Source organism: Macrobrachium rosenbergii, chromosome 32 (genome assembly GCF_040412425.1).
Source record: "Macrobrachium rosenbergii isolate ZJJX-2024 chromosome 32, ASM4041242v1, whole genome shotgun sequence".
Classification (NCBI taxonomy): domain Eukaryota; kingdom Metazoa; phylum Arthropoda; class Malacostraca; order Decapoda; family Palaemonidae; genus Macrobrachium; species Macrobrachium rosenbergii.
In genome coordinates this window covers 11,747,655-11,775,432 of record NC_089772.1, presented here as the reverse complement: position 1 = coordinate 11,775,432, position 27,778 = coordinate 11,747,655, and the positions used below count along the sequence as shown (strand labels likewise).

At 36.4% G+C, this 27,778-nt stretch overlaps 1 protein-coding gene across 2 annotated transcripts; it reads right to left on the bottom strand.

Annotated features, from left to right (window-relative positions):
- LOC136855689 (putative RNA-binding protein Luc7-like 1) lies at window positions 1-23,352 on the bottom strand. Of its 2 annotated transcripts, XM_067133002.1 has the most exons (10): window positions 23,168-23,325; window positions 14,961-15,019; window positions 11,505-11,599; window positions 11,129-11,227; window positions 10,510-10,704; window positions 9,310-9,546; window positions 7,853-7,950; window positions 3,288-3,482; window positions 2,975-3,154; window positions 1-2,004 (listed from the first exon to the last, which is right to left on the bottom strand). In XM_067133002.1, the coding sequence occupies exons 1-10, from the start codon at window positions 23,308-23,310 to the stop codon at window positions 1,950-1,952; spliced, it is 1,356 nt and encodes a 451-aa protein (XP_066989103.1). In that variant the 5' UTR covers window positions 23,311-23,325; the 3' UTR covers window positions 1-1,949. The 2 variants fall into 2 exon arrangements, with proteins under 2 accessions (XP_066989103.1, XP_066989104.1); XM_067133003.1 differs by lacking the exon at window positions 14,961-15,019 and having other exon boundaries at window positions 23,168-23,352.
- Window positions 23,353-27,778: the final 4,426 nt, after the last annotated feature.

The window sequence follows — 27,778 nt, the reverse complement described above, 5'->3', positions numbered from 1 at the left end:
TCAGGTTAAACTGTTTATTAATAATTATATTTATGTTGATTTGGATCACTGTTGTGCTCTCAAAAACTTAGTACTACAAGGTATGTGCTTTTATAAAAATTAAAAAAAAAAAGGCCTCAAAATCATGTCACTTCTTAATGATATCCCCTAAAAATACTGTGGACCTACTTCTATCAGTATACAGTGCTCCATTACTATGATCCACAAACTTTTGTTTGGGCAAGATGCACAACCCATGCAACACCTTACGATATGGATTAATTATTTCTGCTTACTGATATATTAAGGATAATTACAAAATACAAATGCCATCATAACCATATTTGGATTATTGTGTCAGTAATCATGATTCTGAAAGGCAAATGCAGTTTACTATCAACCAAAGCCTTGATCTATACACTAGACCAAGCTTACAAGCATGTCGTAAATCAGTGTGAAAATACATTTTTTCAATAAACAAAAAATTTGGAGACTGTGTAATGCACTTGTACAGTTAAAAAGAAATTTATCTTTTCCAATGAACAAAAAGAACAGTAACCACAAAAGTTAAGTGAATCTTTTTTTTTTTTTTTTTCCTAAAAATTAAATGAACAAGTGAATAATTTCTTTTATTAAAAATTATAGGAACACTTGCTTACAGAACTTCACTCATTTAAAAAATCTCAAGTTCTTTACCAGCAGCAGCAGTTAATTTTGAAAACAGGCAAACCCTTAATGACATGGGTAACTGTGTGGATGAAGTATTACTATAAAATATACAAATTGGCCTATTATTGTATAATAACAAATAACTAAATACTGTAATATACATGTGCTCATCCATTAAAATTAATCATAAGATTTCTATCACTATTTAAGATTCTGAAATGTGATATGCTAGAAAAACATAGTACCTACTTTGAGTCTTAACTTTTACCATGACATGCAATACCATTGCAGTAACATGGTTCATGACTGATAATTGCAGTCTCACAATTAGCTACTTCACCACCTGGATTCCATCACATTTTTATTTTAATGATTATCAGAGTAAACTCAGAAAATAAAACTAGTTTTGACATTAAGAAAGTATTTCCAAGAGGTTACTTTGCTTTTCTCCACAACTTTAGAAAGTACAGTAATCATCTTGTAACTGCAGCCATAATGTTTCTTCACAGATATGTAGAAGTATAGGATACATATATAAAAAATAAATGACCAAATTAAAGATGCATCTGATACAGTACTAACACATTAAATCAGGGTGCTAACATTGTCACAATATAGTGACATCCAACATGCTAAATATGATTTATGGTTTATATACACTAGGTTATGTGTAATGTTTAACTAAGTCATTGCAAGTTGGAAGACTACCCAAATTGATTATACACTTCAATATTAAACATTTCTCTTTAGTGAAATCTTATCTCAAAGGAAAATATCTGAATTACTAGTAGCCTTCAAATTATAAACAAAGAAAACTGAGACAGTCAGCATGAAAATTAACTTACATATATATCTTGTACATTTCCCCTTTATTTGGAGTTCGTGATGGTCACATTTGTCATAGTTTCAGGTAGTCTTAATCATTTTAACAATGGCAAGCATTTTCTACCTTGACACTAGTTCATAATTATATGTAACCCTGTGCAGGTAGATACAGTTATGCTATATTCTTTACTGTATAATTTGCACATTAAAATTAAACAACCAAAGCATTACCAATTACCAACAGTATTACGAAAGTACTTGACTCATTCTCCCTAAAGATGAAACATCTTTTATTAATATAATTTTTCAGCCTAGCAAACTACCTTACCAGTTGAAAAGTAATTTTCACATGTAATTGTCTCCAAAGACAAGCACATCCTGCATAATGAAAAAAACAGGTATCTGGAGTATACTGATAACAGGTCACATAAAAAATAATTGCAATGTGATCCTCATAAAACAAAAGGTCATTGGATTCACTCCACACCATCATGGTCATCTCTGATTTCTCCCTGTTCAAGACTTTCATCTCTGCAATAAAAGAATAAAATATATATATATATAAAATTTCCAAATAGTTCATGGTATTGATTGTTCAACCACTTTGTGTTAGAAAAAATTCCAAACCACAATAAGTGTACAAGAATGTAAGCTAAATGCCTTTATGGTTACAGCATATACTGCAACCACTATACACATGCTCTGTTACTGACTAGTATTTTATCATAGAAATGTTCTTGAACCTATTTCATTACCAGTTCCACCATCAGTTTTCTTACAGGTTCCATATGTGATAAGGTACAACTATAATTTTACCGCATGTGTTTTGTGAGCACTAAATCATCTATTAATCATTAAAATGCTGAAAATTTATTCAAATAAGAGGGGGGGATTAATAGCCGACTGAGTAACCCTTTCTTAAAACCTTAATAAATCATATTCACAAGATTCACCAAATAATACTGGACAAGATTTGGAATGAACATCTTTACCAAGACAAGCAAAAATTTTACTTAAATACAATGTGAACAGAAAAATATCTATTACTTGAGTTTTCTTTTAACACCTGAAATTTTACACCAAAATTAATATCACTAATAATAATAAGCCAGTTCAGAGGGGAAAAACTGATTATGCAAATTTCACAGTAATTGAATTTCACGACCTTTTCCAATTCACAAGACAAATTTTCAAGAAATACCTTCCTTTTACTCTTCTTGTTATGTGTCTCTGCTATACATTTTCATAACAAACATTTCACTCCTTCCCTTGCCTATTCACACTTTCCTACACTGGAACACTGATTCTTTTACACAAAATATTTTCCGTAAGAAGATCTTGTACAGTAACAAAACATATTTAAGTCACTTTGAAAATGTTATTACAAAGTATTTATGAAAATAAGTCACTTTTTAAAATCTTGCTGCATAGTTTATCAAAAAAGAGTCACTAGAACAAGTTAATAAACTGAAATAAAAACTTAAAAAGTCATCTCTTTTACCTCCTGTCTTGAACTTCACCCTCTTCAGGTAAATCTGGCAGAACCTTTTTTTCCTCAATATCACGAACAATCTTGTCCCTTGAATTTCTATCTTTTGATTGAGATCGATCACGAGATCTTGTACGGCGTTCTCTTGATCTTGTTCTTCTTGACCGCGACCTCCTTGAGCTTTCTCGGCTCCTTATATCAAATACATAAAAAATGTGGATAATTTATTTTCTTTTGAGGGCATAGCTCAACCAGTCATATACAGTATAAACAAGGTTAATCTACAAGTATTCTTTGCACAACAGTTAATATCTTTCTACCTTACCTACGATCTCGTGACCTAGAACGAGAATGGGATCGGTAATGTCTGTCCCTTGACCTTGAACGTCGACGTCGCCTATCCCGTGATCGTGACCTTGATCTTGACCTACGTCTCCTCTTCTCTCTATCACTGTCTCTGTATCTATCCCTACGATCTCTTTCATTATCACGGTATCTCTCTCGTTCTCTCTCATTCTCTCTGAAAATAAGACAAAAGTTGATACACACTCAGTCGAGTTAGCTGAGGCATAACAATTACTTTTGTACCCAAAACAGTACATGGATTTATGATGCTGGACATAGTTTTTATTACTTCACGAAATCAAAGCTAAAATGCAATGATTTCATGAAGTAATTAACCCTTTAACGCCGAAGCCCTATTTACAAAAACGTCTCCCGTATGCCGGCGGCGTTCGGTGAGTTAGCGCCGAAGCGGAAAAAAGTTTTTCAAAAATCACAGCACACTTAGTTTATAAGATTAAGAGTTCATTTTTGGCTCATTTTTTTTGTCATTGCCTGAAGTTTAGTATGCAACCATCAGAAATGACAAAAAATATCATTATCATATATAAATATTGGAATATATGACAGCGAAAAATAAAAAACTCTTATATAATTGTATACAAATCGCGCTGTAAGCAAAACGGTTAAAGCTGAGTTAATTTTTTTTTAGTTGTATTGTACACTAAATTGCGATGATTTTGGTATATAACAAATTTTAAAAACGATCAAAGCAACACAGAGAAAATATTATCACAAAATGATGCATGAATTAAGTAACTCATGGACGTAAAAATGTTTTTAAAAAATTCACCATAAATCGAAATATTGTGCTAGAGACTTCCCGTTTGTTGAAAAAATGAAGCTAATTGATTGAATATTACTAGACTGTAAGTGTTTTAGCTTACAATTGCAGTTTTCGACCATTTCGGTCGAGTTAAAGTTGACCGAAAGTCGAATTTTTCTATTTATCGTGATTTATATGGAAATATTTCAAACCGATAAAAGCTAAAACCATGAGTTATTTTTGTTGTATTGTACATGAAATTGCGCACCTTTTCATATATAAAACTTTATGTAACGACTAATATAAAGCGGTGCAAATATTACGACAACGAGACGAAAGAATTTCTGAGATGTTAAGCCGAGTTACCGCACAGACGTAGGAAAATGTTTTTTTAAAAATTCACCATAAATCGAAATATTGTGCTAGAGACTTCAATTTATTGCAAAATGAAGTTAAACGATTGAATATTACTAGAATGTAAGAGTTTTAGCTTACAATTGCATTTTTTGACCATTTCGGTCGAGTTAAAGTTGACTGAAGGTTGAAATTTTGGCAGTTATCGTGATTTATGTGAAAATATTTCAAAACTGATAAAAGCTACAACCATGAGCTATTTTCTGTTGTATTCTACATGAAATTGCGCACATTTTCATATATAAAAGTTTATGTAACGACTAATGTAAAACGATGCAAACATTACGACAACATGACGAAAAAGAATTTCTGAGATGTTCGGCCGAGTTACCGTCTTGCGCAGATGTAAGGAAAAATTTTTTTCAGAAATTCACCATAAATCGAAATATTGTGCTAGAGACTTCCAGTTTGTTGCATAATGAAGGTACATAATTGAATATTACTAGAATGTAAGAGTTTTAGCTTATAATTGCGTTTTTACCATTTCGATCGAGTTAAAAGTTGACCGAAGCTTGAAATTTTGCAGTTATCGTGATTTATATGAAAATATTTCAAAACTGATAAAGCTACAACCATGAGTTATTTTCTGTTGTATTCTACATGAAATTGCGCACATTTCCATATATAAAACTTTATGTAACTACTAATATAAAACAGTGCAAACATTACGACAACGTGATTTAAAGAATTTCTGGCGCGGACGTAAGGAAAAAGTTTTTTCAGAAATTCACCATAAATCGAAATATTGTGCTAGAGACTTCCAATTGGTTGCAAAATGAAGATAAATGATTGAATATTACTAGATCGTAAGAGTTTTAGCTTAAAATTGCGTTTTTGACCATTTCGGTCAAGTCAAAGTTGACCGAAGGTTGAAATTTTGGCAGTTATCGTGGTTTATATGAAAATATTTCCAAACTGATAAGAGCTACAACCATGGGTTGTATTTTGCTGTATTTTACATGAAATTGCACACATTTTCATATATAAAACTTTATGTAACGGCTAATACAGAACAGTGCAAAAATTACGACAAAATGACGAAAGAATTTATGAAATTTTCGGCTGAGTTAGCGCCCGTGCGTAAGAAAAAGTTTTTTCAAAAATTCACCATAAATCGAAATATTGTGCTAGAGACTTCAATTTGTTGCAAAATGAAGGTACATGATTGAATATTACTAGAATGTAAGAGTTTTAGCTTACAATTGCGTTTTTCGACCATTTCGGTTGAGTCAAAGTTGACCGAAGGTTGAAATTTTTGTAGTCGACGTGCGGTCGTCCACTCGGCACCCAACAGACAATTTTAGTCAACGTATGATACGTCCAATAGGCGTTTAAGGGTTAGAAGCTATGCAATCCTCACGATCTCCTGTGACACCTTCTGTTCCATTTGGTACACATTACAGAGTTCACCCTCAACACCTTTCCCACAACCATAACATAGCCCCTTTCCTGATATTACTTATACAACCAATGCATAAATAACCTTTATTACCTATATACAACCAATGCATAAATAAACTTTAATTTTAAATAAACAGTGATCTGAATGACATCCACAGCACAATAAAACAATCGAAAACACACCAAACAAATCTAAACACTAAACATATTCAAGAAATTTCAAAGCACAATTACAAAAAGCAAAATCAAATGCACCTAGGAACTGATGGCAAGTGATGGAAAATAGAGAGATCACAACCTCCCAATATTTAAAAATTTTATTTATCTGCAACTATATTTCATTCCATCTGTCCACTCACTAATGTAGGTTTTAGGTAGATGTGGAAATACACATAGCTAGTTCATCACAGGCAAACTATTTCTTCTGTAATTCATCTGAATGCTTATATGTACAAAAGGACCCTCACAAGTTCTAATAGACCACAAACATGCCAATTTATACTGATAATATAACATTACTAGTATTAAATAGTCTGCACAAATCACACAAAACAAACAATGGGCTTTCAATAATTATGTTTCATCTTGTTGGTAAATAAAGACATTAAGCTATGCGAGTGTGAAAAGCTATTTTAATAATTTCTTGCATGTAAAATTACATAAGTAAGGTAACATAAAGGTAACATTCAAAATAGCATGAAATATTGTTTCCACAAGGCTGTCTGCAGGTGAAAAAACAGCTGCTGCAACAATGACTGGAAGGCAGAAAGTTCATTGTGGTTTTCTTTTCAGAATACTTTGCATATTTATATTTTTTCTTCAGCATACAAATCATTATACTTTGCATATTTATATTTTTTCTTCAGCATAAAAATCATTATACCTAGGTGATTTAGCAATTTCAGGAGTATTTGCCAAAAAACTTAACGAGCAAAAGTTTGAAGTCTCAATGAGTTCCCCTCATCCTTTGTGTGTTGATGATATATACAGCATAATAGGTTAGCCTAGAGCATAATAGGTTAGCCTAGACTTATTTTTTAAAGGCATTGGAATGACAATTAAAATGAATAAATAAAAGATTATTATAGGAAAGGAATTTTGACTATGCAATGAAATGTGCTTAAAACAAGGTCAGTAAAATCAGATATCTAGCAAATCAATAGCATAAGCCTATCTTTTGCTTACCAATGCTTTGTTTTAGTGATCATCATCATTTAAAGGTTATTTTTCCATTTTATGTACTTTGGTATCATAATGAAGTTATTTTTATATTCATGTAATGAAATTGTACACAGAATAAAGTTAATATGGAAATCTTGTGATCTGAACACTACCAGTGACATAATTACTTAAAGCCCTTGTTCAATTGTGTTCGATACAGTAGACTGTTTGATACAAGCTCACCTTTCTTGTGCTTATATAGGTACGATATCGATACAAATCGACACGTTTACGATTTGGTGCGAGGGTTCTTGTATTAACATTCATTCAATTATGTTACTGCAGAAAGTTTTCATAATTATCACAAAAAGCCAACAAATATCAGAAACGATTTTCAATCATGAGTTACAAATGCACGTGCCACATCTTCACCCGAGGGTGGACAGTAAGATGGAACCAACTATAGTAGTTATTCTGCACAGTCCAGATTCTATTACAAATATAGGTAACAGGTTTGCATCTTTAATGCATACTGCAGATGAATGTACTGACCACTACCATTAGAGGCAGAGCTATGAATACCATATGCAGAATAAATAGGTCAATGAAAGAACAAAATTTGTAATAGAGAAAATATAGAATAACATGGATGAAATACAAAACCATTGCTTCACTTGGTATGAAAAATATGTTGGGCTTCCAGCAATGGTTATTGAATAAAAAGCAAATCTACAAGCTCCAGAACAATCAGATGAATTTATAAATACCTTGCACTAAGGTTTTGAAGGAATACAAAAAAAACTTACCTAGCAAAATCATTTTCACCAGCCTCACCACCATACCGTGAGCCACGCTCCATTTCCCACTCTTCTCTGCGTTTCTCCTTTCTGCTTTCAACAGTTTTCTGGAGATTTTAAAATGAGATCTGATTTACACAAGATGTGAAACATTAGCAAATAAAATACAGGTATTTCCCCATTAACGATGAGGTTAGGTTACAAAAACCCCATTATTTCTTGAAAAAAACATTACAAAAACCCCATCATTTCTTGAAAAAAACATAACTTGAAATTAGCCTAGCCTACACTAGGGTATACAGTACAATTTATACACATATGGCAGCCTAGCCTACCATGGCTTTGTGACCATTAATGTATTTTTATACAGCAACTTTCTTATCAGTTGTTGCCATATTGTATTACCATACACAGGATAAAAATGTGTAGGCTGTGTGTAAACTATAGACCTAGGCTAGCACAGGTGTTACACTCATAGTATCCATCTGCTTAAGTCTAATACGCTATTGTAGCTGTATTTAAGACAACTGTTATTTTACTTACAAAATCCATTTATACTGTATTATGATGTTGATCTATTATCATAATATGCATAACAAAGAAAATTGTCCTGCCTGTAGCAAAATAGTGATTCTCAGAATCAGCTAATTCAGCCTACTGTACTACCAAAAGAATTAGGAAAATCATTTTTTAGCTACTAAAAGAAACGAATGTATTAGTGGAATGTTATTGTTATTTTTTAACAAATGTAATATGGGTATACAAAACTAACATACTTCATGTTAAAAGTAAAATCCCTCACAATCACAAAACAGGTTGTTACCTGCCAATTCGTTTATTTACCAATGTAAATCTCTCTCTCTCTCTATCTCTCTCTCAGCACTGTACACAAAAATTTCAAGACGCCTTCGAATGAGTGCGTGCATATGTAAGTTACTTTTTTTTTTTTGCTTAGCTTGATTTACTGTACCGTTTTAATTAAAAGTTTAGTTTATTCTAAGTATGATTAGCGCACACAACAGTAAACAAGGGAATATTCCATCTTTAATCACCATAAAATTATTTAAAATGCTTATTTCATATGTAGGCTAGACAAAATCCAACAGGCTGTACCAAGTTCACCGACGGCATGGAATTGAGTGTCATATGTACGTACCCTACAAACTTGATTGCATTTATAATTTGGTTTATTAAAAAAAAAAAAAAAAGGGGTGGGGGATAGAAAATGCAGTAATATTATAAACAAGAATATGGCATAAAATATAAACAAAATACTACAAGGGTGTGTGTGCTCTAAGAACTGTGCATACATATCCCTTAATGAAATACAGTATGAATTATTGTACCATAAACATAAAATATGAATTACTGTCTCATAAATTTAAACCCTAAAAGTTCACTTTACAAGAAATTCTTAATTACTTTTAATTAATATATCCACACACATACAATGTACTAACGCTTACCTTGAGGTCCTCCAATTTCTCCCTGATTTTTATGAAACCAAGATGAAGTTTCCCACCAAAGTGATCAGCTAACCTTCGGTCATTGTCATATATACCCAAATAAGCTGAGCACACTTCACAAACTCTTAATTTCTGCTGCTGATAGCTAGAGGCTGGCATTGAATTACGATACTCGTGTTCAGCTGCCGCCTTTGTCTTACGAAGATCTTCAACTTCTTCCATAAGTTTCATACTTTCCTGAAATAAATGCAGTAATGAGCTACATTAAAAATTATCAATTACCATGTAGCTGGTGGTCTATTGTTGTCTGGAAAAAATTAGTTTCAGCTATTAACAGAGGTTTAGACACGAAATGAGTTTCCTCCACTCTCCTTTGTCCTGTGCACATACTGCTTTAATTCTTACCAGGTTTATGTCTTAACCCTTAAGGGACAGGCTAAATATATATCAAGCACACCCCCAAACTGTGGCAAACTTTAAGGTTGGCCAATTTAAGAAAAAAACACATGAACGGAAAGAGGAAGATATGCAAATGCGCATGGAGTAAGAAAAAAATTTTCACAATTTTTCCCTACCTTCCACGGAAGTTGAAAGTGACTATTTGCAACCCTGTGGGGTCTCTTTAGAAGACACTCATAAAAACATGCTAATTTTACCAAGTTATACATGTTTTTTCTAATAATTTATATTATTTTATTTTGTAAAATCACATTTACAGCTCACACACTAAAACCAGTAACAAATTCTGAGTATATCTGTTGTAAAATATTTATGAGATTTACTGAGATGGGGAGATGCAGTAACTTTTTGTGAGGTATAAATGTTTTTTCTAATATTTCTTTTCAAAATTACAATTAAAGATAAGAACTAAAACTAACAGCAATCCCTGGGTACATTTATAAGGAAATAAATAGAAAGACATCATGGGAGAGGGGGAATACATTCTCCCATCAAGTCCCAAGGCATACTGTCGATTGATTCCCCCTCTCTGTCCACTCCTGTACTGAGCTACTGTAACAGTTGCCATTAAGTCATTTATGGACCACCGAAGTATTAGTCTGGAATGGCTGTTGTAAGCAACAATAACATCACCATAACCCCAAGACTAAATTGTAAACTGTTTCCTTCCACTCAGCAAAATATATCAAGAGTTTTTTAATTATTCATATTTAATAAATAAAAAAGTTTCATAATTTTTACCTCAACCATGCCATCAGCACCGAGAGCTTCAGCTTTTGCCAGCTTCTTCCCAATTTGCTCTGCTAAGTCATGAACCTTGTTCATTTTGGCTGCCACTTCAGCACTAAGCTCCTCTTGGGTCTCGGCTAAACGTTTCTTGGCAGATTCGGTGCGGCGATCACAGTCTGTGATGAAAGACTGCAAGTGCTCCATAGCCTGAAACAATTATTAAAATTAAACTCATGCCAATTTCTGTTCATCAAACTTGATGATTCCGTAAGTAACAGCAATCACAGAAAACTATATTGTGGACAAAAAAATTTTGTAAAATCCTATCATCATCATCTCTCAAAACACTAAGCAAAGGAATTAGATACTTATGAAAGCTATTCTATTCCTCATGACTTCAGACAAGAGTATGAGTTAACTTTACAAGGAACCAAGTCCCAACTCAGGGTGCAACTGTAGATAAAGAAATACTTTTCAAATTGGAAAAAATTGCTCTATTTTTAATACATGCTAAATACTGCTTGATTTCAGCACAAAAAAATGCATCCTATATACTTCCCAGATTTATTCAGATTCCTGATAACTCTCAGAACAAAAGATGTAAAGATAAATTTTTTACCACTTCACTCACATCTATATCATAAAAGTAGTCTTTGGTCATCGAAGCCTGTTCGTAGTCAGCTCGAAGGGCCAAGTCATGAATTTTGTAGCACTCTCCCAAATCCATCCGCTGGAAATTCAAGCTTAATATTAAAGTCTTACAGAACTGACATTTTATATCTCCAACAGGATATTCCAATTACTCATCTACTGACCATACTTTACCTGGGAGTAAAAGGAGTTCTTATCTCAAGCAGGTTAGCTTACATTTTAAATTTGCCAACTACATCTTCACATCAATTGCACAATTATCCAATATATTGCAACAGTGTTAAAAACTCACATGTACAGGGGAATGCTGAAGAACTAGACATGAGAAGTACAGGAACAAGATCACAAATTCTTACCGTTGAGGAGAGAATTTCATGGGGACAGCAGGAAAGGAGAAAGCTTTTACACACCCTTGGATCGGTGAACTTCACCCGGAATCTGGTATCGTCACCTATGGAAAAACCATCAACCATGGATCATCTCTTGTGCTTTTCCAAATGCAGCCTGAATCTTAATGCTTTTATTCATACTGTCACTTGGACAAAAACAAAAAACAGAAAAACTATCATTAAACATTACAATACATGAACAATGGTTACACAATTCATCTAAATGATGCTGCATTCAAGTAATATAAAGATTTCTGGCTGCACATGGAGTACCAATACTTCAATCTATTCTAAAACTTAACACAAGTGACATATGACCTTGTAATTGGCTACTTTTATCAATGACTATTGGATTATCGTAAATAAATTCCCTATATTGTAGGAAATGCACAAACTTCCAACTCCCATGACTTTGAAGTGAAAATCCGATACAGATGGCTTTTCAAGAAAACTTCTTATAACTGCATCAGATACCAAATTACTAATTATCAAGTACCAACACTTTGTTCATGACACCCACCCTGCTCAAGCCAAAAGCACACATCTATTACAACGTTTTGAAGTTTACACTGAAGTTCGAGATAGGCAAAATTCTGTGTAAATTTCAAAGATACAGTACATCTGTTATATTGCATATACAGTTGTTTGTGACAACCTCTATTACAACCTAGGACCAAAAAGAAGCAAAAGTTGCAGAGAATCGTCACACTTAGGCTACTTGACAAAAAATAACCCAGATATTAGCTACTTCCATGCAGCACATCAAATTAGCCAAAGAATACTATTAAATATATTTTGCTTCTGACACTGAAAATGCAAAAGATACAGCTAATTACCTGTCCTGTAGGATAAGACTGTATTATACCGAGAGGATGCAATAGGCCCTACAGACTACAGTACTTACAAAGTTTAAAATATAGTATGGTTCAGGATGTGTGGACAATGAATGGTTAACGCTGTAGCTCAATTATTTCAAATAATTACTCAAAATATGAATTCCTATTGTAAAACCCCCAGAAAACTACAGTATCTGGAAACAATATTTATAGTATATACTCAAAAGCTGCTTAGTACGTATAGTTTTTTACATGTTCACTCAAAATAACGTGACCAACTTATACAGTAGTTTAAAAAGATATAACAGTTCACTTACTCTGCATTACAATTACTGTATTTTGTTTATTTCAACGTGTCAGTATTACTGTGACAAAATAACGTACAGTATTAGCCTATATGCCAAAAACTTCTTCGTTATATACTAATATAAATGCAAAGGAAAGGGTAATAAGATCTTCTATAATTTTACACTAAGTACATATACCCCAGCTGCTGCTCAGTGATCAATGCAAAATATGCCTCTAATTAAGGAACCAACTCATAGTTTCCATTAATTAATCTGCATTCAAAATTATTAAAGCTTCCAGTAATTAATCAGCATTCAAAATTAATAACCAGCTTTAACTACACTTATCTGAGTAACTGTTCATTACTAATGTCAGATAATATACAATAATCCCTCAAAGATCTGGATTTTATGAATATTCGAATGTATTCTTCCAGGTTTTTATATACAGATAAAATATAACTGACTAGAGTTTAAAAGATTAAGGAAACCCTGTTAAGGCTTGTCCACATGTGTCAGTGACCTTCTGGGAAGTCCCACCATAAACACTGTAGTTGACATTTGAATATGTATGCAATGCTATTAGCAGCCATATAGGGTGCTGCAAAACTTAGACTGTCCACAAATCTCTGCAAATCTTACAGTGATGTTGTCAAATATGGATACCCAGGTGGAAGCTGCTGCTGTACTAGTGGAGACAACAGACTCTCAGTCTGTCAATCACTATATAAGAACGTATGAAGAAAGCAGTCTTACATGTCGCAATGCACAGGATGGCCATCTCTGACACTAACCATCTTTTTAAAACAATTAGCTCACCCAAAGCTAAGAACAACACAGACTGGTAACAGGCATCATCTAAAACAGACGGCATCATCCTCATTACGTCACCCACACAGGAGTGACATGTCTACAAGTGTGTTTCGAACAATATGACAACTTCTTGTATACCTTGTCAAACCTGCACTGGAAAAAAATTTTGTTTATGTGAAGATGCCCGTCAAGCTAATGTTTATTCTACAAACAATGACTAAGCTCGGAATATTTCAAGGTTCCAGACAAGGTCCCCTCCCTCACTACTGTAGTCTGGATCTTTGAAGGTTTACTGTTTAAGAATTATCAAAAAAAGAAAAAATGATAGGGTGAACATAATTTTTATAAAAACTTTGTGATGGGAAGTTCATGTTGATAGAGTCCAAAATTTCACTTTAAATTTAAAGAATAATATACTCATGGAAAATCAATGAGAAGAAAAAAGTGTTCATAAAATACGGTGGTCCTAAAACAAATTGGCTTTCATACAAGAAGCATCTACAGCTAAGAAAAATAATCTTATTACAAATAACTGGTATTGAGTGCTTTCAACTATCAGCTGTAGATCATGAACTTTTGTTTAGTATCAGTTCCAAAAGAAAAAGGAATCATGAAGTCAGTTACCCAAATAATTTGAAGGGGTCAATATTCTTAAAGCTAATAATTGCTTTACTCACACTCCCTTTTAAAAAGACTGCAAAGTTTGTGCACCTCCACAAAATAAATAAAAAATTATGCAAAAATGTTCAAATCAAAAAAGCACATTTAACAAACCAATGTACTTTCATTTATCTTAGCTAGAGATCATAAATAACATACACACATCCCACAGACTGTAATAAAGACACTAACAAGGTCATTGTCACTGTAAATCTAGTCAATACCTCAGCTTAGACTAATATGTGAGGGTGTAACCTGGAGTGCAATACATGATCCCAGCCTCTCTCAAAACAACCACACCAATCAAAATCACTTTCTCACATCCACACAACACTGTTAATGACATGATTAAACACACATGCACTCATCCCCACATCAGGTTACACCATATCCTATGACATTAGTAGTGACTCTTATAGTATAGAAAAAATAAAATAAATGCTAAAGATGGACATTATGTATCTAAAACTCACAACCAGCACCCCAAGCCGAAATGTAGATACCTTCTCTGCCGCTCGATTATCCCTGCAAAGTATGCCCATTATTGGACATGGGTTAGAAGAAGATAAATCCAAAAATATCTGCATTGGATACTGTACCATCTTCTTACAAGTTTCAGATTACAAATACTGTAGCTAGAACTAATTTCTTCTCATTATAGACTGGCACACAAAAAATTGACCAATCTTGTGTATAATAAGCCTAAAGTTAAAATACAAATGAATTACCAGACTTGCTAAATTGCAGAAAAAGGCATAAATCAAATTTATCAATTTTATATAAAACAGTAGACATTTGGCGAAAAATAGACAACAGGTTATACACACGTGGTCGCAGTGATTTCCACCATGTCAAGATAAAGCTTTGTGTCGCTCTTTGCTCCACCCTAGAAGAAATTGGGATTAACTCATCAATATCAGTAATAAGCACCAAATGTTTTGTGCAACAAAGCTACACCCAAAAACAAAACTTATTCTGTCAAACCCCAAAACTCCTCTCAACACTGGTACTTAAGACAACAGAAAAATATCAACAACTTTAACCTAAATCTAGACTGAAATGACACTGCAAGACCCCACATTCTACCTGGAATGTAATGTCCTGCAATACCAAGACGAATTATGAAATTCATAATTTCTTTTGGCAAAACAATGACCACCAAGTTTGCAACATCAACATAAATTCTAATTTTAAACATAAGAATAATAAAATGGTCATGAATGAGGATGAAAATGCAACGACAAGTTTTGGCTAAAAACATGATCTCTCCTCTACCAACCTCCTATAATTCAAAAATACCAATTAACCTCCAGCAAAAAGGGTAATATAACTAGGCAGAACTTCACATGTATACTGTTTTTTTTTATGAAAACATATATGGTCTGGAGCTTGTTAAGGATGAAGAGCTATTGGTTAAAAAACAGGTACTTAGCAGAACCCAAAGGCATTCAAAAAACTGACAACCTGAAGTTGCAACAAGATGACTAAGCATTCAGAATCAGCTTATTAAACAGCATCCCTAATTCTGTATTCAATAGTAAGCACCTTAGCTCACTTTACTGATCTACATTCAAATCATACCATCCCAAGTTCACTTGCATTACCTTACAAAAATGGCAAATTGCAGATAATCTACATCTATACTAGTAATACAAATCCGAGTCTTTACATGGATATACCCCTAGTGCACCAGGGACCTGCTGAAGCCTGGAAACAAGGTTTCAAATTTGGTGGTCTTCCTTGTGTGACAGTTGGAAAATGAATTGTGGAAGAGGTGGGAATCTACCATTAGGACTCAGGTTTGTATACCTATAGGAAAAATGCAGTTTATCTTGAAAATTTGGCTTTGTTCCTATGAGAATACAAACCCACATATTCATATGGAGATTTAATCCTTAAGGGGGTGGAGTTTCCTTGAACTTATGTGCCACCTTAAGTGTTAATTTCATGGTCATGTGGGTGTGTTAATTTCATGGTCATGTGGGTGTGTGTTAATTTCATGGTTATGTGGGTGTGTGTGTGTTAATTGCATGGTCATGTGGGTGCATAAGGGGCACTGACTCTCAAACCTCTACCTGTCTGACTCAACACAGCAGGACAGGCCAATGGATCCCCATGCCAGAGTATGGCAAGGCCCCACTCTAGGAAACCATTTGAAGACACCTTTGGGGGTTACCAATTAGAAGGTATAATAAGATCACTTACAGTACAATAGTACATTCTACCTCCCGACCTGTCCCTCCTTGTCTAGAAGCAGCAGGGTGAATCACTTCTACCAACTACTCATAGTCACGGATAGAAGCTGCTGAGTAACCCACTTTTGCCTAATCTGTCCAACTTGAATACAGAACTTGTGGGGCTAGAAGGCAGATAGGATAGAGAGTGACCAAATCACACACCATAAATCTCACAACTTTCACCAATAAACTTAGGTAAGATGCTATACTGTCCGAGAGGACCTTGGGGGCAACAAACTTGTTGAGCTGCCACCACAGGAGTCAGAAAAAAAGGGGGGACCCGAGGACTTGTAGGTGACATCCCAGAGGTAGAAAGAGGTAAAGGTAGTCTGGTGGTGCAAAAACTTCCCTTAATACCTGTGGCATGAAAAAGTTCCTCCTGAATGCTATGGAGGCGGCAATACCCCAACCTCATGAGCTCTCACTTGGGGTATGCATTCTACATCCAAGCCAATTCATACATAAGTCTACTTGATCACTTCATGGAGCAAAAATGAAATTGTATTGTTTAATACTTCTTGAAGCCTGCCAATACTCACATTCAGGCAACAGAACTCAGGTCTAAGGCAGTGTTAAAGCTTGCCAATACTCACATACAGGCAACAGAACTCAAGGTCTAAGGCACAATATTTCAAGTACTAGTGACATACCTCCAATTGCACACAAAAGCACCTCTTCACTAACCACAAAGTCTGGAAGGGAGGGGACCAACAATGACCCATATCTCTCATCAGGAACTGACAGGTTCTGCTTCTTTGTCACAAATTCCAATTAACAAGAAAATGAGAGGGAACCCTAACCCTTGGGTGTGTCCCTCTGTGAAAGAGATACTACGTATATGTTCATTCTTTTTGCTAATATCAATGCCAACAGAAACAGGATCTTTAGAATCACGAATCCATGTCCAGGGCTTTCTCAAGAGGATAAAACAGTAGTTGAATGAGACTTCTCAGAGGTAGCATGACACCCCACCCATGGGTTCTAATGCCTGAGGGCGGCAACACTGCTCAAATCTCCTTAATAGCAGAGCAATCTCTTGCAAATGAAATTGATCCAAGTCCTTCAGTCAGAAATCCTTACAGGATAGAATAACATTTTACTGTGGAGACCAATAGGAGGTAAACCAAGAACTATGCAATCTGCTAAATAGTGACTGACTGGAGATATTCCCTTGGTGAGACACAAATCAGCGAAGATGGACCACTTAGCATAGCAAACTAATGCCACAGATTTCCTGACACAACCAGACATTTATGCAACTCTTCCCAGAGAACCCTCCCTTTCTTCTTGCTTTCTTGAAATCTTCAGCTGGAGACCCTTATGGACAGACTCAGCACACTAAAGCTGAGAGGGTTCCAAAAGGAAATCAACCTGTAGATTACAGAAAAAAGTGATAAATAAGCATGATGGAATAGCAAATAAAACATACACCTGAAATCCAGATGTCAGCGTAGCAGAAATGAATTTGCTCCTCACTTAAATATTTGGAGATCAGAAGATTCCACAACTGCACTAGGTAAACTAATCCACATTTTACTGGAGCCAAGATAAAGCTACTAGCAAAATCATTAGTATCCAACAATGTTAGAAAAGATCAGTTTACTTCAACAGCTAGCCTACTGTTGCAAGCAAAAAAAGCTAGGTCAAGTAGCAGAGTTCAGAGGATGTTCGTTTTATCGTTGTAGTGCATTTTATGTATCAAACCTAATGACCTCTATGTCTATGCAAAAAGTTAACAATAAGAGTTGGCAAAATAAACCTGACTAATGACATAACTCTATCCAAGAGTTTGAGATGACAGTCAGCACCAGACTGTCCACTTTGCAAAATAAAGTTAACACACTTAAGATATAATACCTTTATCCTGAAACACTAAAACATTTCTGCGAGACACTAACTTTTTGAGGAACAAAGGAAGCAACGTTATGTATATCCTTCTCAAAGGTCAATTTCTTATCAAAAGTTATACCTAAGATCTTAAAAGGCCCAAGCACAAAATCCAAATCTGACTGTGGGGAAAGAGACTGCCATGCCAAACAAGCTGGTCCCACCCATACATGACAAGCAGGAGAGCATATTATCAGTCTCATGCTGACTGGTGCACAGGTTGGTGTGTCACCATGTAGTGAGCAGACTGGTACAGAACTGTGTAGTGACCAGTAGGGTAAGTACCATACCTCTCCCACTCCATGCCCACTGAGTAGAGCAGGGCACTGCTACCTACAGGGTTAAAACTAATGCCTCATCAGATCATGGCACGATAGCAGGATGTCAGGACGAAATACGAGTAGAATGGGCAGAATGAAGGTTGTGTCTCTTACCTAGAGAAGAAAAGGAGATCCAGCAAAGGAGAAACTGCATGTGCTGACTAAGGCCTGGGATGTTATGTCACTGGATGACTCCTTACCTCATCCATCTCTCCCACAAATACCAGCTCCCTTATTCAGTTACTGGAATCACCTCATTTCCAAAACACTAAAACAGCCATGCAAACATTTCTTAGCAGTCTTCTAGGGGGTCCTCTGTGCCTCTACCACCTCCTCCTACAGTCCAGGGAGGTGGAAGACTAGGGAAATAAGAAGGACCATGATGAAGAACCTCACATATGACTCTTATGATTCTCTTGCATGTGACAGGCATTTCCATTTCCCCAACATGGGGTGAAGCTGCGTCATACCCATACTTTCCATCTATCTCCTTGGCAAAGCAAATGCCAGTTATGAGATCTGGATAAGCCATACCCAGGTTACATGAAAAGTTTACCAGAAACACCAACTCAGGTCACAAGTCCAGCACTCTTGTTCGTACCAGGGCAGCAGGTGCCAAAGAAGGAGAATCACGAACAGATACTGCAATGGTGGGAATAACCCACTTCCAACTGCATCAAACACTGCCTGGTTGTCTTGAATGCTGTCTAACCTCATCACAGGGAGGGATGGGGGTTAAAGCCAACATTGGAACGGAAAGACGATATACTGCCTTCAGCAGACACTGAAGATTTCCTTTTTGTTTTCCTTCTTGAGTCAAATCTCTTCTATGGGATTGGAGACCAAGAGAAACCCACCCAAACAAGTCAAGAGATATCAAATATTCAATACTCTTGACCTCTGCATGCTGAACACAAGAGGGTGGGTCAACAGCAGAATTCGCCATGCTCCTTGCACACAATCTATCAAATCCTAAACTTCTGCATTGGTCATTCTCATGAGGAGACGTAGAATTCCCAGGTACCATCAAACTAAAACGGCCCACAAACACAAAGGACAGGACAGCCCCATATGCAAACCATTCAAGCATCAAAGCACATCCTTAAATACAGGCATAACAACAGAACCTGTAAAAAGCCTACAGTCACCACCAAATGAAAATAAACCTGAACTATGAATACTATGTGTAGGGCCCATTACCCACAACCCTCACACAAGGGAGACTGCCAAATTTTAAAACTTATTTCCGAGCTTCAACTGTCCCTGGCTGCAATAGAAGTATATCCTTATAAGGACTCAGGTTTGGATCCTTGTAGGAACAAAATTTTCACAAAATTTATTATTTGGATACTTAACTACTGTTAAAGATAGCTTATATCTCCTTGCCAACAGGCAAGGAGATATATCCCATCTTTAACAGCAAGTAACATTCATCCCAAGTAATAAACAATTCCAAAGGGTATAAACAGTTTCAAAATTAGACAATAACCAAGAGTACACAATATTACACATTTAATTTGACTCGCTAAATATAAAGTAATACAGAACACAATTAGCCTTTTAAATTTGTGACAACATTATTTTCAGACATGCAAATGTAAACCAATGAGATTCTGATAAATGCAAATGAAGTCATCAGTAAAAACTTTTACTTGAACTCTACATTATTATTTTGACTTTTCAGTTTCCCTTCTTGAACAAAGTATAAATATTCAGCTTATAAATAACACCATAACGACATTATACTGTACAATGAAAAACAAATCCAAAAGGAGTAATAAAAGAAAAATATTACTGTGCCTATAGGCAGCCATAGTGAGATCTATCACAGGCAAATTTTGGGATTCCCAGGGAATCTCAAAGGATTAACAAACTTCCATAGCATTCATACAATACACAGGGCATCATGCCCTGCTCTGTAATTCACCACAATCATTTAGCATGTATTTATCTACTCATAAAGGACCTGAACATTTTATCAAAATACAATTGTTTATGCCTAGTACAGTGTAATATACTACACTGCAACCTGGCTGTCAAAGTCTAGCATAGATGTGTTTTTGCTGCACAAGTCTTTGGATGCATTTTCATTGTGCTACACTTTCTCTTTCATCTGAAAGAATCTGTAATCAAACTAAGGACAAACTTTCCCTGGATAACAAATATCATGCATATTTTTGTGAAAATTAATTCTTTAATCCATAGGCCTAACAAGGAGGTTAAATTTCCACAGATGTGTCATGGGAAATTCATTGACCTCCCCCCCCCCCACACACAGATGCTCTCTCTCTAAAAACAGTTTGACTAACTCCTATGAAATACCAGGACTGAAACAAGGGGAACATATTTTTTGCCTTCTAAGCTATACCTTCCAATCTTTCAGTCAGGAATATACTGTGTGCACTTCTACAGGACAGACAAGGAGTGGCCCATTTGTCAGTTAGATCCTTGAGTACAATTAAGGGTAACATGAAAGCTGCCCCCCCCCTTTTTTTTTTTGATCTCACACCTAAAAATTGAACTGTAAGTAAATACTGAATAAAACACGATAAACAGTCCATATGATTCATGTTGCTTACACTAATTATGGTACAAGGATCCATCCTAATCAGAACTGCTACATCACCAGTCGAAAGTCAGCTATATCCTAAAAAGCTGAAAGCCTACCTATTATTCAATAAAACATAGGGTAATTCTACAGAATGGCTCAGCAACTAGGACAAATGTTAAAACAAACAAAAGATGGAATATTTCTCACATAATTTTACCTATACTGCATTACATAATCCCTTTTCTATACTGTTTGGTCAAAAAACTTTATTACTGTAAAATAAACTATGCCTATATCTGTGCAGAGCTCTTCTGTAGAATTATCAAACATAATACTTATTTTCAGAAAAAATTGGGGGTCACTATCTGTGTCTCTTAGAGACAATTTTAGGTAATCACAGTTTAGGGGTCCAATTTCACTGCTCCCTTGTGCATGTTAAGTTTCTTTCCCATTTTCAATTCCTTTTAACAGACCTGCGAACAGCGGCATATTTGCATTAACAAATGTGCAGTTTATCTGTTGACGGAAGCAGAGATTGTAAAAGAAACAAAGGGAATAAAGCTCTGCGCCTCATGCGAACAGTGTAGTGTGCCCGCAACTGTTTGTGGAGCAGGTGCTTAAGAACCAGGAAGAAACTTGGCACGAGCTCTTGCTCCTCAGCAGCCATTTTTTGAAAAATCTGAGAAAACGAGCAGCTTATCTACTTACAGAAGCAGAGATTTACGTTTTTCTCATAATTCTATGTTTTCAATCTTGCTTCTGTGTGTAGATAAACCGCTCATTTTTTCATCGTTTTCCATGATTCAATAAATATCTGAAAAATGTGTGAGCTGATCTTGCCTTTATGTAATGCAATGGATTTGGACCCCTAAAATGTTGGATAACCTAATTTTATATCTTTCACAGTAAAACTGAAAACTAATACCGAGGCCTGGTTCCTGTCTATTGACCACCTTTTGCTTACATTTTTTTATGCCTTTTGTTTTTTGTCTATGATACACAGTCTATTGTTTAGGCTATGTCGATTCCATTTTGAAAGTACTCTGACAGTTACCTACCCAGCCGGGTATTATTTTATAAGTTGCCAATACACAATATGAAAACGTAAACTACATTTTTTAAAAGATCTCTCCATTCTCGTCACACGAACCTCATAAACACTAAACGCAAACGAAAAATAAAAAATTAACCAAATTACGACTTACGAGGCAAGACGACACACCACCCGACCACCTCCACAGCCAATACAGCAACACTGTAACCAGTAGACACACCTAAGTTGGTATTTTTAGGTTCTTTTAGCACCCTAACATTTCTGGCCATTTTTGCATGAAGACCCCTTAAAGGTTTTTCATGCAAAAATGGCTGGCTGGAGCCGCATTGGCAACTTACAAAATTTTCCCCAATAGTCTTCAGTTTTACCTCTTTCACCTTCACCATTCTAAAGACCAGCTGGTCCTATCGGTCTCCATTTCGTGCGTTAGGCTAGGCCTACGCCTATACTCTCTACGGCAGGAGGGACAAGGGCCAATGGAGGCCTAAACCACGACTTGGCCCGTATAATCTACTTCCTCGCTGCCTTTGACCGCTTTTAGAAGTGGGTAGCCTAAGAACAGCCCCCGTACAGCAAGTTGGTCACCATTTCTAAAAATAGGCCTAGTCTAACGGTAGACGAAACAGAGGAGCCCCCTGAAGCAACCCCGTCACCACATACGCTAGGTTAACGCACCCTACCAATCAATCTCTCTCTCTTTCTCCGCTCGCTCCCTCCACACAACGGGAAATAAACCAGGCCTAAACATCTGCAGCAAAGGGCGGGCGTGAGACGCAGGCAGAAGAACAGACAAGACAGACAGACAGACAGTACAGAGTCGTCGGGGCGTCGGCTTTTAAGAGGAAAGAGCAAAAGAAGCCTCCATTGCCTAATCGTCGACCGCCGAAGGCTGCGAGTGAGGGCGAAGCTTTTCGGTTTATTATTTAGTCGCCTGCGGAAAAAATTATCACGAAAAACGCCACAACACTTGTCTCCAGATCCTCACCATTTCTGGCCGTTCCCATCAGCTGGTCCAACATGGCACGCATTTGGTCGTGCGCCGACATGACGGGGGTGAAATTGTGGGAGCGACCTGCTGACCACGAAATGGCAAACGCAGTCAGGCAGTCGGCTACTGTCGGTCTCCATGTAATGCTTCTTAAATGTCTCCGACGGGATGTTCCTATAGGCACTCCGGCCAGTTCCACTTTATGGAATGATGGTAGTTTTCATCAATATTATTTCTCCCATGTGAGCATTTTGAAACTCGTTGTGTTAAAGGAAGGCACGGGAAGTTTAATTATCTTCTGTGGTTGGAATATAGTTTCGGGAGATCGGCGCTTAAACTGTGCAAGGGTGGAAGTCATGAAAGAAAAGCACTATTTCTGGTAAACGATGAGAACAAAACTGAAGATGTCCATATTTTTAATTCATCGTCTTACTGTTATTGTAATTCAAATAATTTTGAGAGTGACATACATATTTATTAATGAGAAGTAATACCAAAATGTAACCTCCGGATTCTAAACCGTAGACACTACAAGTAATGTCGTGGCTTCGATCGCCGTCCATAAATACGCCAGTGTACTCTTCTTGAAAAGCAAAATATTTTTTTTTCACCATACTTGGATCAATTTACAGCTCATATTTCTTTGCAATTGGACAGTGCAATGGTGTCAGTTATTTCGATTAAACACTCCAGTAGCACCTTGCAATTTTTGTAGTCTGTCAAGTACTACGTCGGTTAAAAGGTAGCGTTATTTAGAAGTACTTTAACTTGAAGGTCATTCAGCAAATATATATTTCATTACCTTAAGGACTTTCTACGTTAACGAACATGACTGTGTACTTTTAAGCAACAGAATTCCACTCCGTTGAAAAAGAAAGCTTTAAAATAGTTTCTCAGATTCATAGCTTATTTTTTCAGTTATTTTTTTATGACAGCAGCCTCTTCAGTTACTTTTCTTTTCATGGTTTCCCCTAAGAGCTTTAAAACATCTCAGATGAGCCATGTTCACTAATCACAGGGTAATTTATATTATCATTACGAGTGTATATATAACGTGAAAGATACATCAATGCAATAACGTTATCTGTGACATTCATTCAGTTATAGCTGACATCATTTTTTCGGCCCACTCCTACGAAAGCGCTATGCGAAGCAGCGAAACCCAAAGATTCAGTTGTTATACACACAATTGTGCAGCGACAGTCTGTGATCCGTACAGCGTACTACATATTAGCTGTAAAATCCACAGTCGTAATACTCACAAAATAAGTTTTAATTTTTTTTTTATTTCTTCTTGTAACACTTCATATTTTCAGAGTTCCTGATATCAAATGGGGGCTTATTTCACGGTATCAGGGCTGCAAATTTGAAGGCTCTAAAACCAACATTAGAAGTGCATCGTGGCTCAAGTAACTTGGAAACTTTTGTGGCTAGTTTTGTATTGACTCCATTCGTTTACTGTATTATGCACAGAAACATCCAAACATTTTGGACATTCTCTCGGTAGCTTGACGAGCCATTAAACATGTTTCAAACATTACTCTAGCATTGACTGGCAGTCACTGGAGCTCAACACTGGGGTAATCCAATCCCGAAATGCAACACCCGTCATTTATCTCGGGGCTTTATCTAATGTATTTTGTTTTCCTTGGTTGTATCGGCAATAGGCCTATCTCCAAGATGATGACCAGTAACCCTTACATTATGATAACCCAGCAGCACAGCTGAATCTCGGACTTTGTTAACAATCAGAACTGGATTAATAAAGTTTTTACATTCAGCCGAATATCACCAAGGCTCCTTAAGTTATTTTTCTCCCCAACCAATGCAGTCTTACATAATACAAAGTAGGACTGGACTAAACGCACTTCTTGGGGTTCCCGCCTCCTCAGTGTTTCATAAGAAGACTATCAATTTCCAATCTGTTCACAGTATTTTCCGTCACGAGTCTTTCAAATACTCAAAAGTTTCATTGGCAGTTCCAATGAACTGTAAATCATTTAGTAGTTGTTCATGCATAACTGATCAAAACCCGAGTTAAGATTAAGACATCGTAGGACAAGGATACTACACATGCCTTCATGCGTCATTTCCAATAGTATATAATTTACAACAGAGCATACAGTAGTGTCCATAGAATATAATTGTCTATAAGCTGACCGAATATCTGCAGGTAAAGCATCTATTCTTTCCAGGTGAATAACTAATTCTTCAAGATTCACATATTCTGGCATTTTGGACATAACCTACATGATAAACTTGAAGCAGGGAACTTGCACTCAGAAACATGGCCATCTATAAAATTCGTCAAATTATCAGTAAGGTCCCCTTTCTTCGGCCGAGAAATACAAGTTGTAACTTAGTGTTTCTCGGCCGAAGAACAAAAGGCTGACGCACACACGTTCGGTAAAGACCATCCACGTGGCGTCGGAGAAAGAAGAACGCATACCAACATCTTTATTCATGGTAGGGATGCCTTACGCCATTTGTTCTTCATTGGAGGGGTGGGTAGAGTTCTCGGCTACACGCTGTTGGCCCAGCATTCGACTCTCCGACCGGCCAATGAAGAATGAGCAGAATTTATTCCTGGTGATAGAAATTCATTTCTCGTCATAATGTGGTTCAGATTCCACAATAAGCTGTGGGTCCCGTTGCTAGGTAACCAGTTGGTTCTTAGCCACCTAAAATAAATCTAATCCTTCGGGCCAGCCCTAGGAGAGCTGTTAATCAGCTCAGTGGTCTGGTTAAACTAAGGTATACATAACTTTTACGCCATTTGCTAAAATGTCTCCTTTAGGAAGATTAAGTGAACATTGTCCAAGGCAGCTCCCCTGATTCTCATCAACTACCTTGTCCTAATCCCCCTTCAAGAAATACCTCCAATCTCACCTTTACCTCCCCACAGATAATCTTGGGAAGGAAGACAATGTGGATATGACCCCTCACAGTGATGATGACGCATCAACAGTGAATGGTTGTCCATACGGCAATGCTTCGGGGCCTAATATCCCCAGAGACAAATCCCCCCAACGAAGGGTTGTTCTTGTGTCAAAGACCAAGGAAGATCCAGGTTGTGTACAGACCTAAGCACCAATGGCTCTCTAGGCCCACCCTTGAAGTTGTTTGTAGAGGCCTAGACATAGTTAGAGAAAAACTATGATGAATCAAACAGTAGGTACCGAGTCAGACAAGGAAAGACAGAAGACCCCTTCAGAGTCCAGAACACGTGGGCAACAAAGTTATAAAGTCCCAGTGTCATCCTGTTCCTCTGATGGCTAGCACTCCTTCCAGTTGAACTACTGCCCATACCCCTGTCGAAAGAGTACAAGCAGTTAGGTAACCATATCCTTAAATTTAGTCTGGTGTCACTGGAGGCAAAAATTCCCAAGTAAATACACTGCAGAGGCATAACTATAGTATTGCGACCTTTCCATTTAGCCATTGTTTTTAACTTCTGGGGAGTCAGAGTTAATTCTCTGCAGGGAGAGACATTCCTGTATTTTGCCTTAAGAGCCCTAGTGAAGACATACCTTTGCATAAGTAAGGCATCACCGACATTACATAGTGAACAAAGCATTATTTGGATACCCTGAATGCTGCATATGTTACTTTGGGGGGGAAGGGGGTTGGATCACAGTTATACTTTTAGCACTTGGTATGTCCTGTGTGCGGATACTATGTCCTCTGATATTTTAACATGTGAAATGACCATTGCAATGTGGTTCTGTAAAAATTACTACTGTTTTTCCGGATCACGTCACAAATCATCAAAGACCATTGTGGTTACTTCACATATTTGTAGTCTCTATGCTGTGGAAAGCTATTGTATTAGCACAAGAAAGTCAACTGTAGAACCATATTTACCGTTTGTCAAAAACTGTCCAAAGTGTGTGTTCAAGTCTCAAGTGAATTATATCAGTGAAGAGGAAAGGTATATTACTGTTGACATTACCACATCCTTAAAAAGAATGGTTACAGGGATGCAGTATAGATTACATTGTCATCCCTCAATCTTATGAATGATCCGTTCATTTGTTGTCCTTGACATTTGGTAGTTGTCTCTATCAGTTTATTAGTATCACGTTCATTTTTATGTCTTTACTAATTCTATGCCTCATATTTTTCTCTATTCCCAATTCTCAAAGGCAAACACAGTTCCATGTTAGTACTTAAAATGTTGACTGATACACTTGACATATACGTCAAGCATGGAAAATGACGACAGATACACTTTGCGTACATGTCACGCATGGGTGCATTAATTGGGAAGAAATGTGTTTCTTCTAATCAACAGTAAATTTAAGCAGGTGCAAACTTCCACAATTATAGGAAATCTAACTTTTCCATATACTACAGTACAGTGAGTCTCCGACTTCTGGTGGATTCGCTCTTAAGGTGCTTTTCAGCGCTGTTAGCATGTTTTACAGCACCATAACTTGATGTTGCATTAAGTTACAGCCCTAACGGCAAGAATAGGCATCAAGTTAACAGCGCTTACGGAGCTGTTACTTGATGCAACATCATGTGACCACGCTGTAAGTGTCGTTAGAGCACCGATAACTGCAGAAATCAACTTACGGTGTGGTGCTGAAACGGATCCCCTGGAAA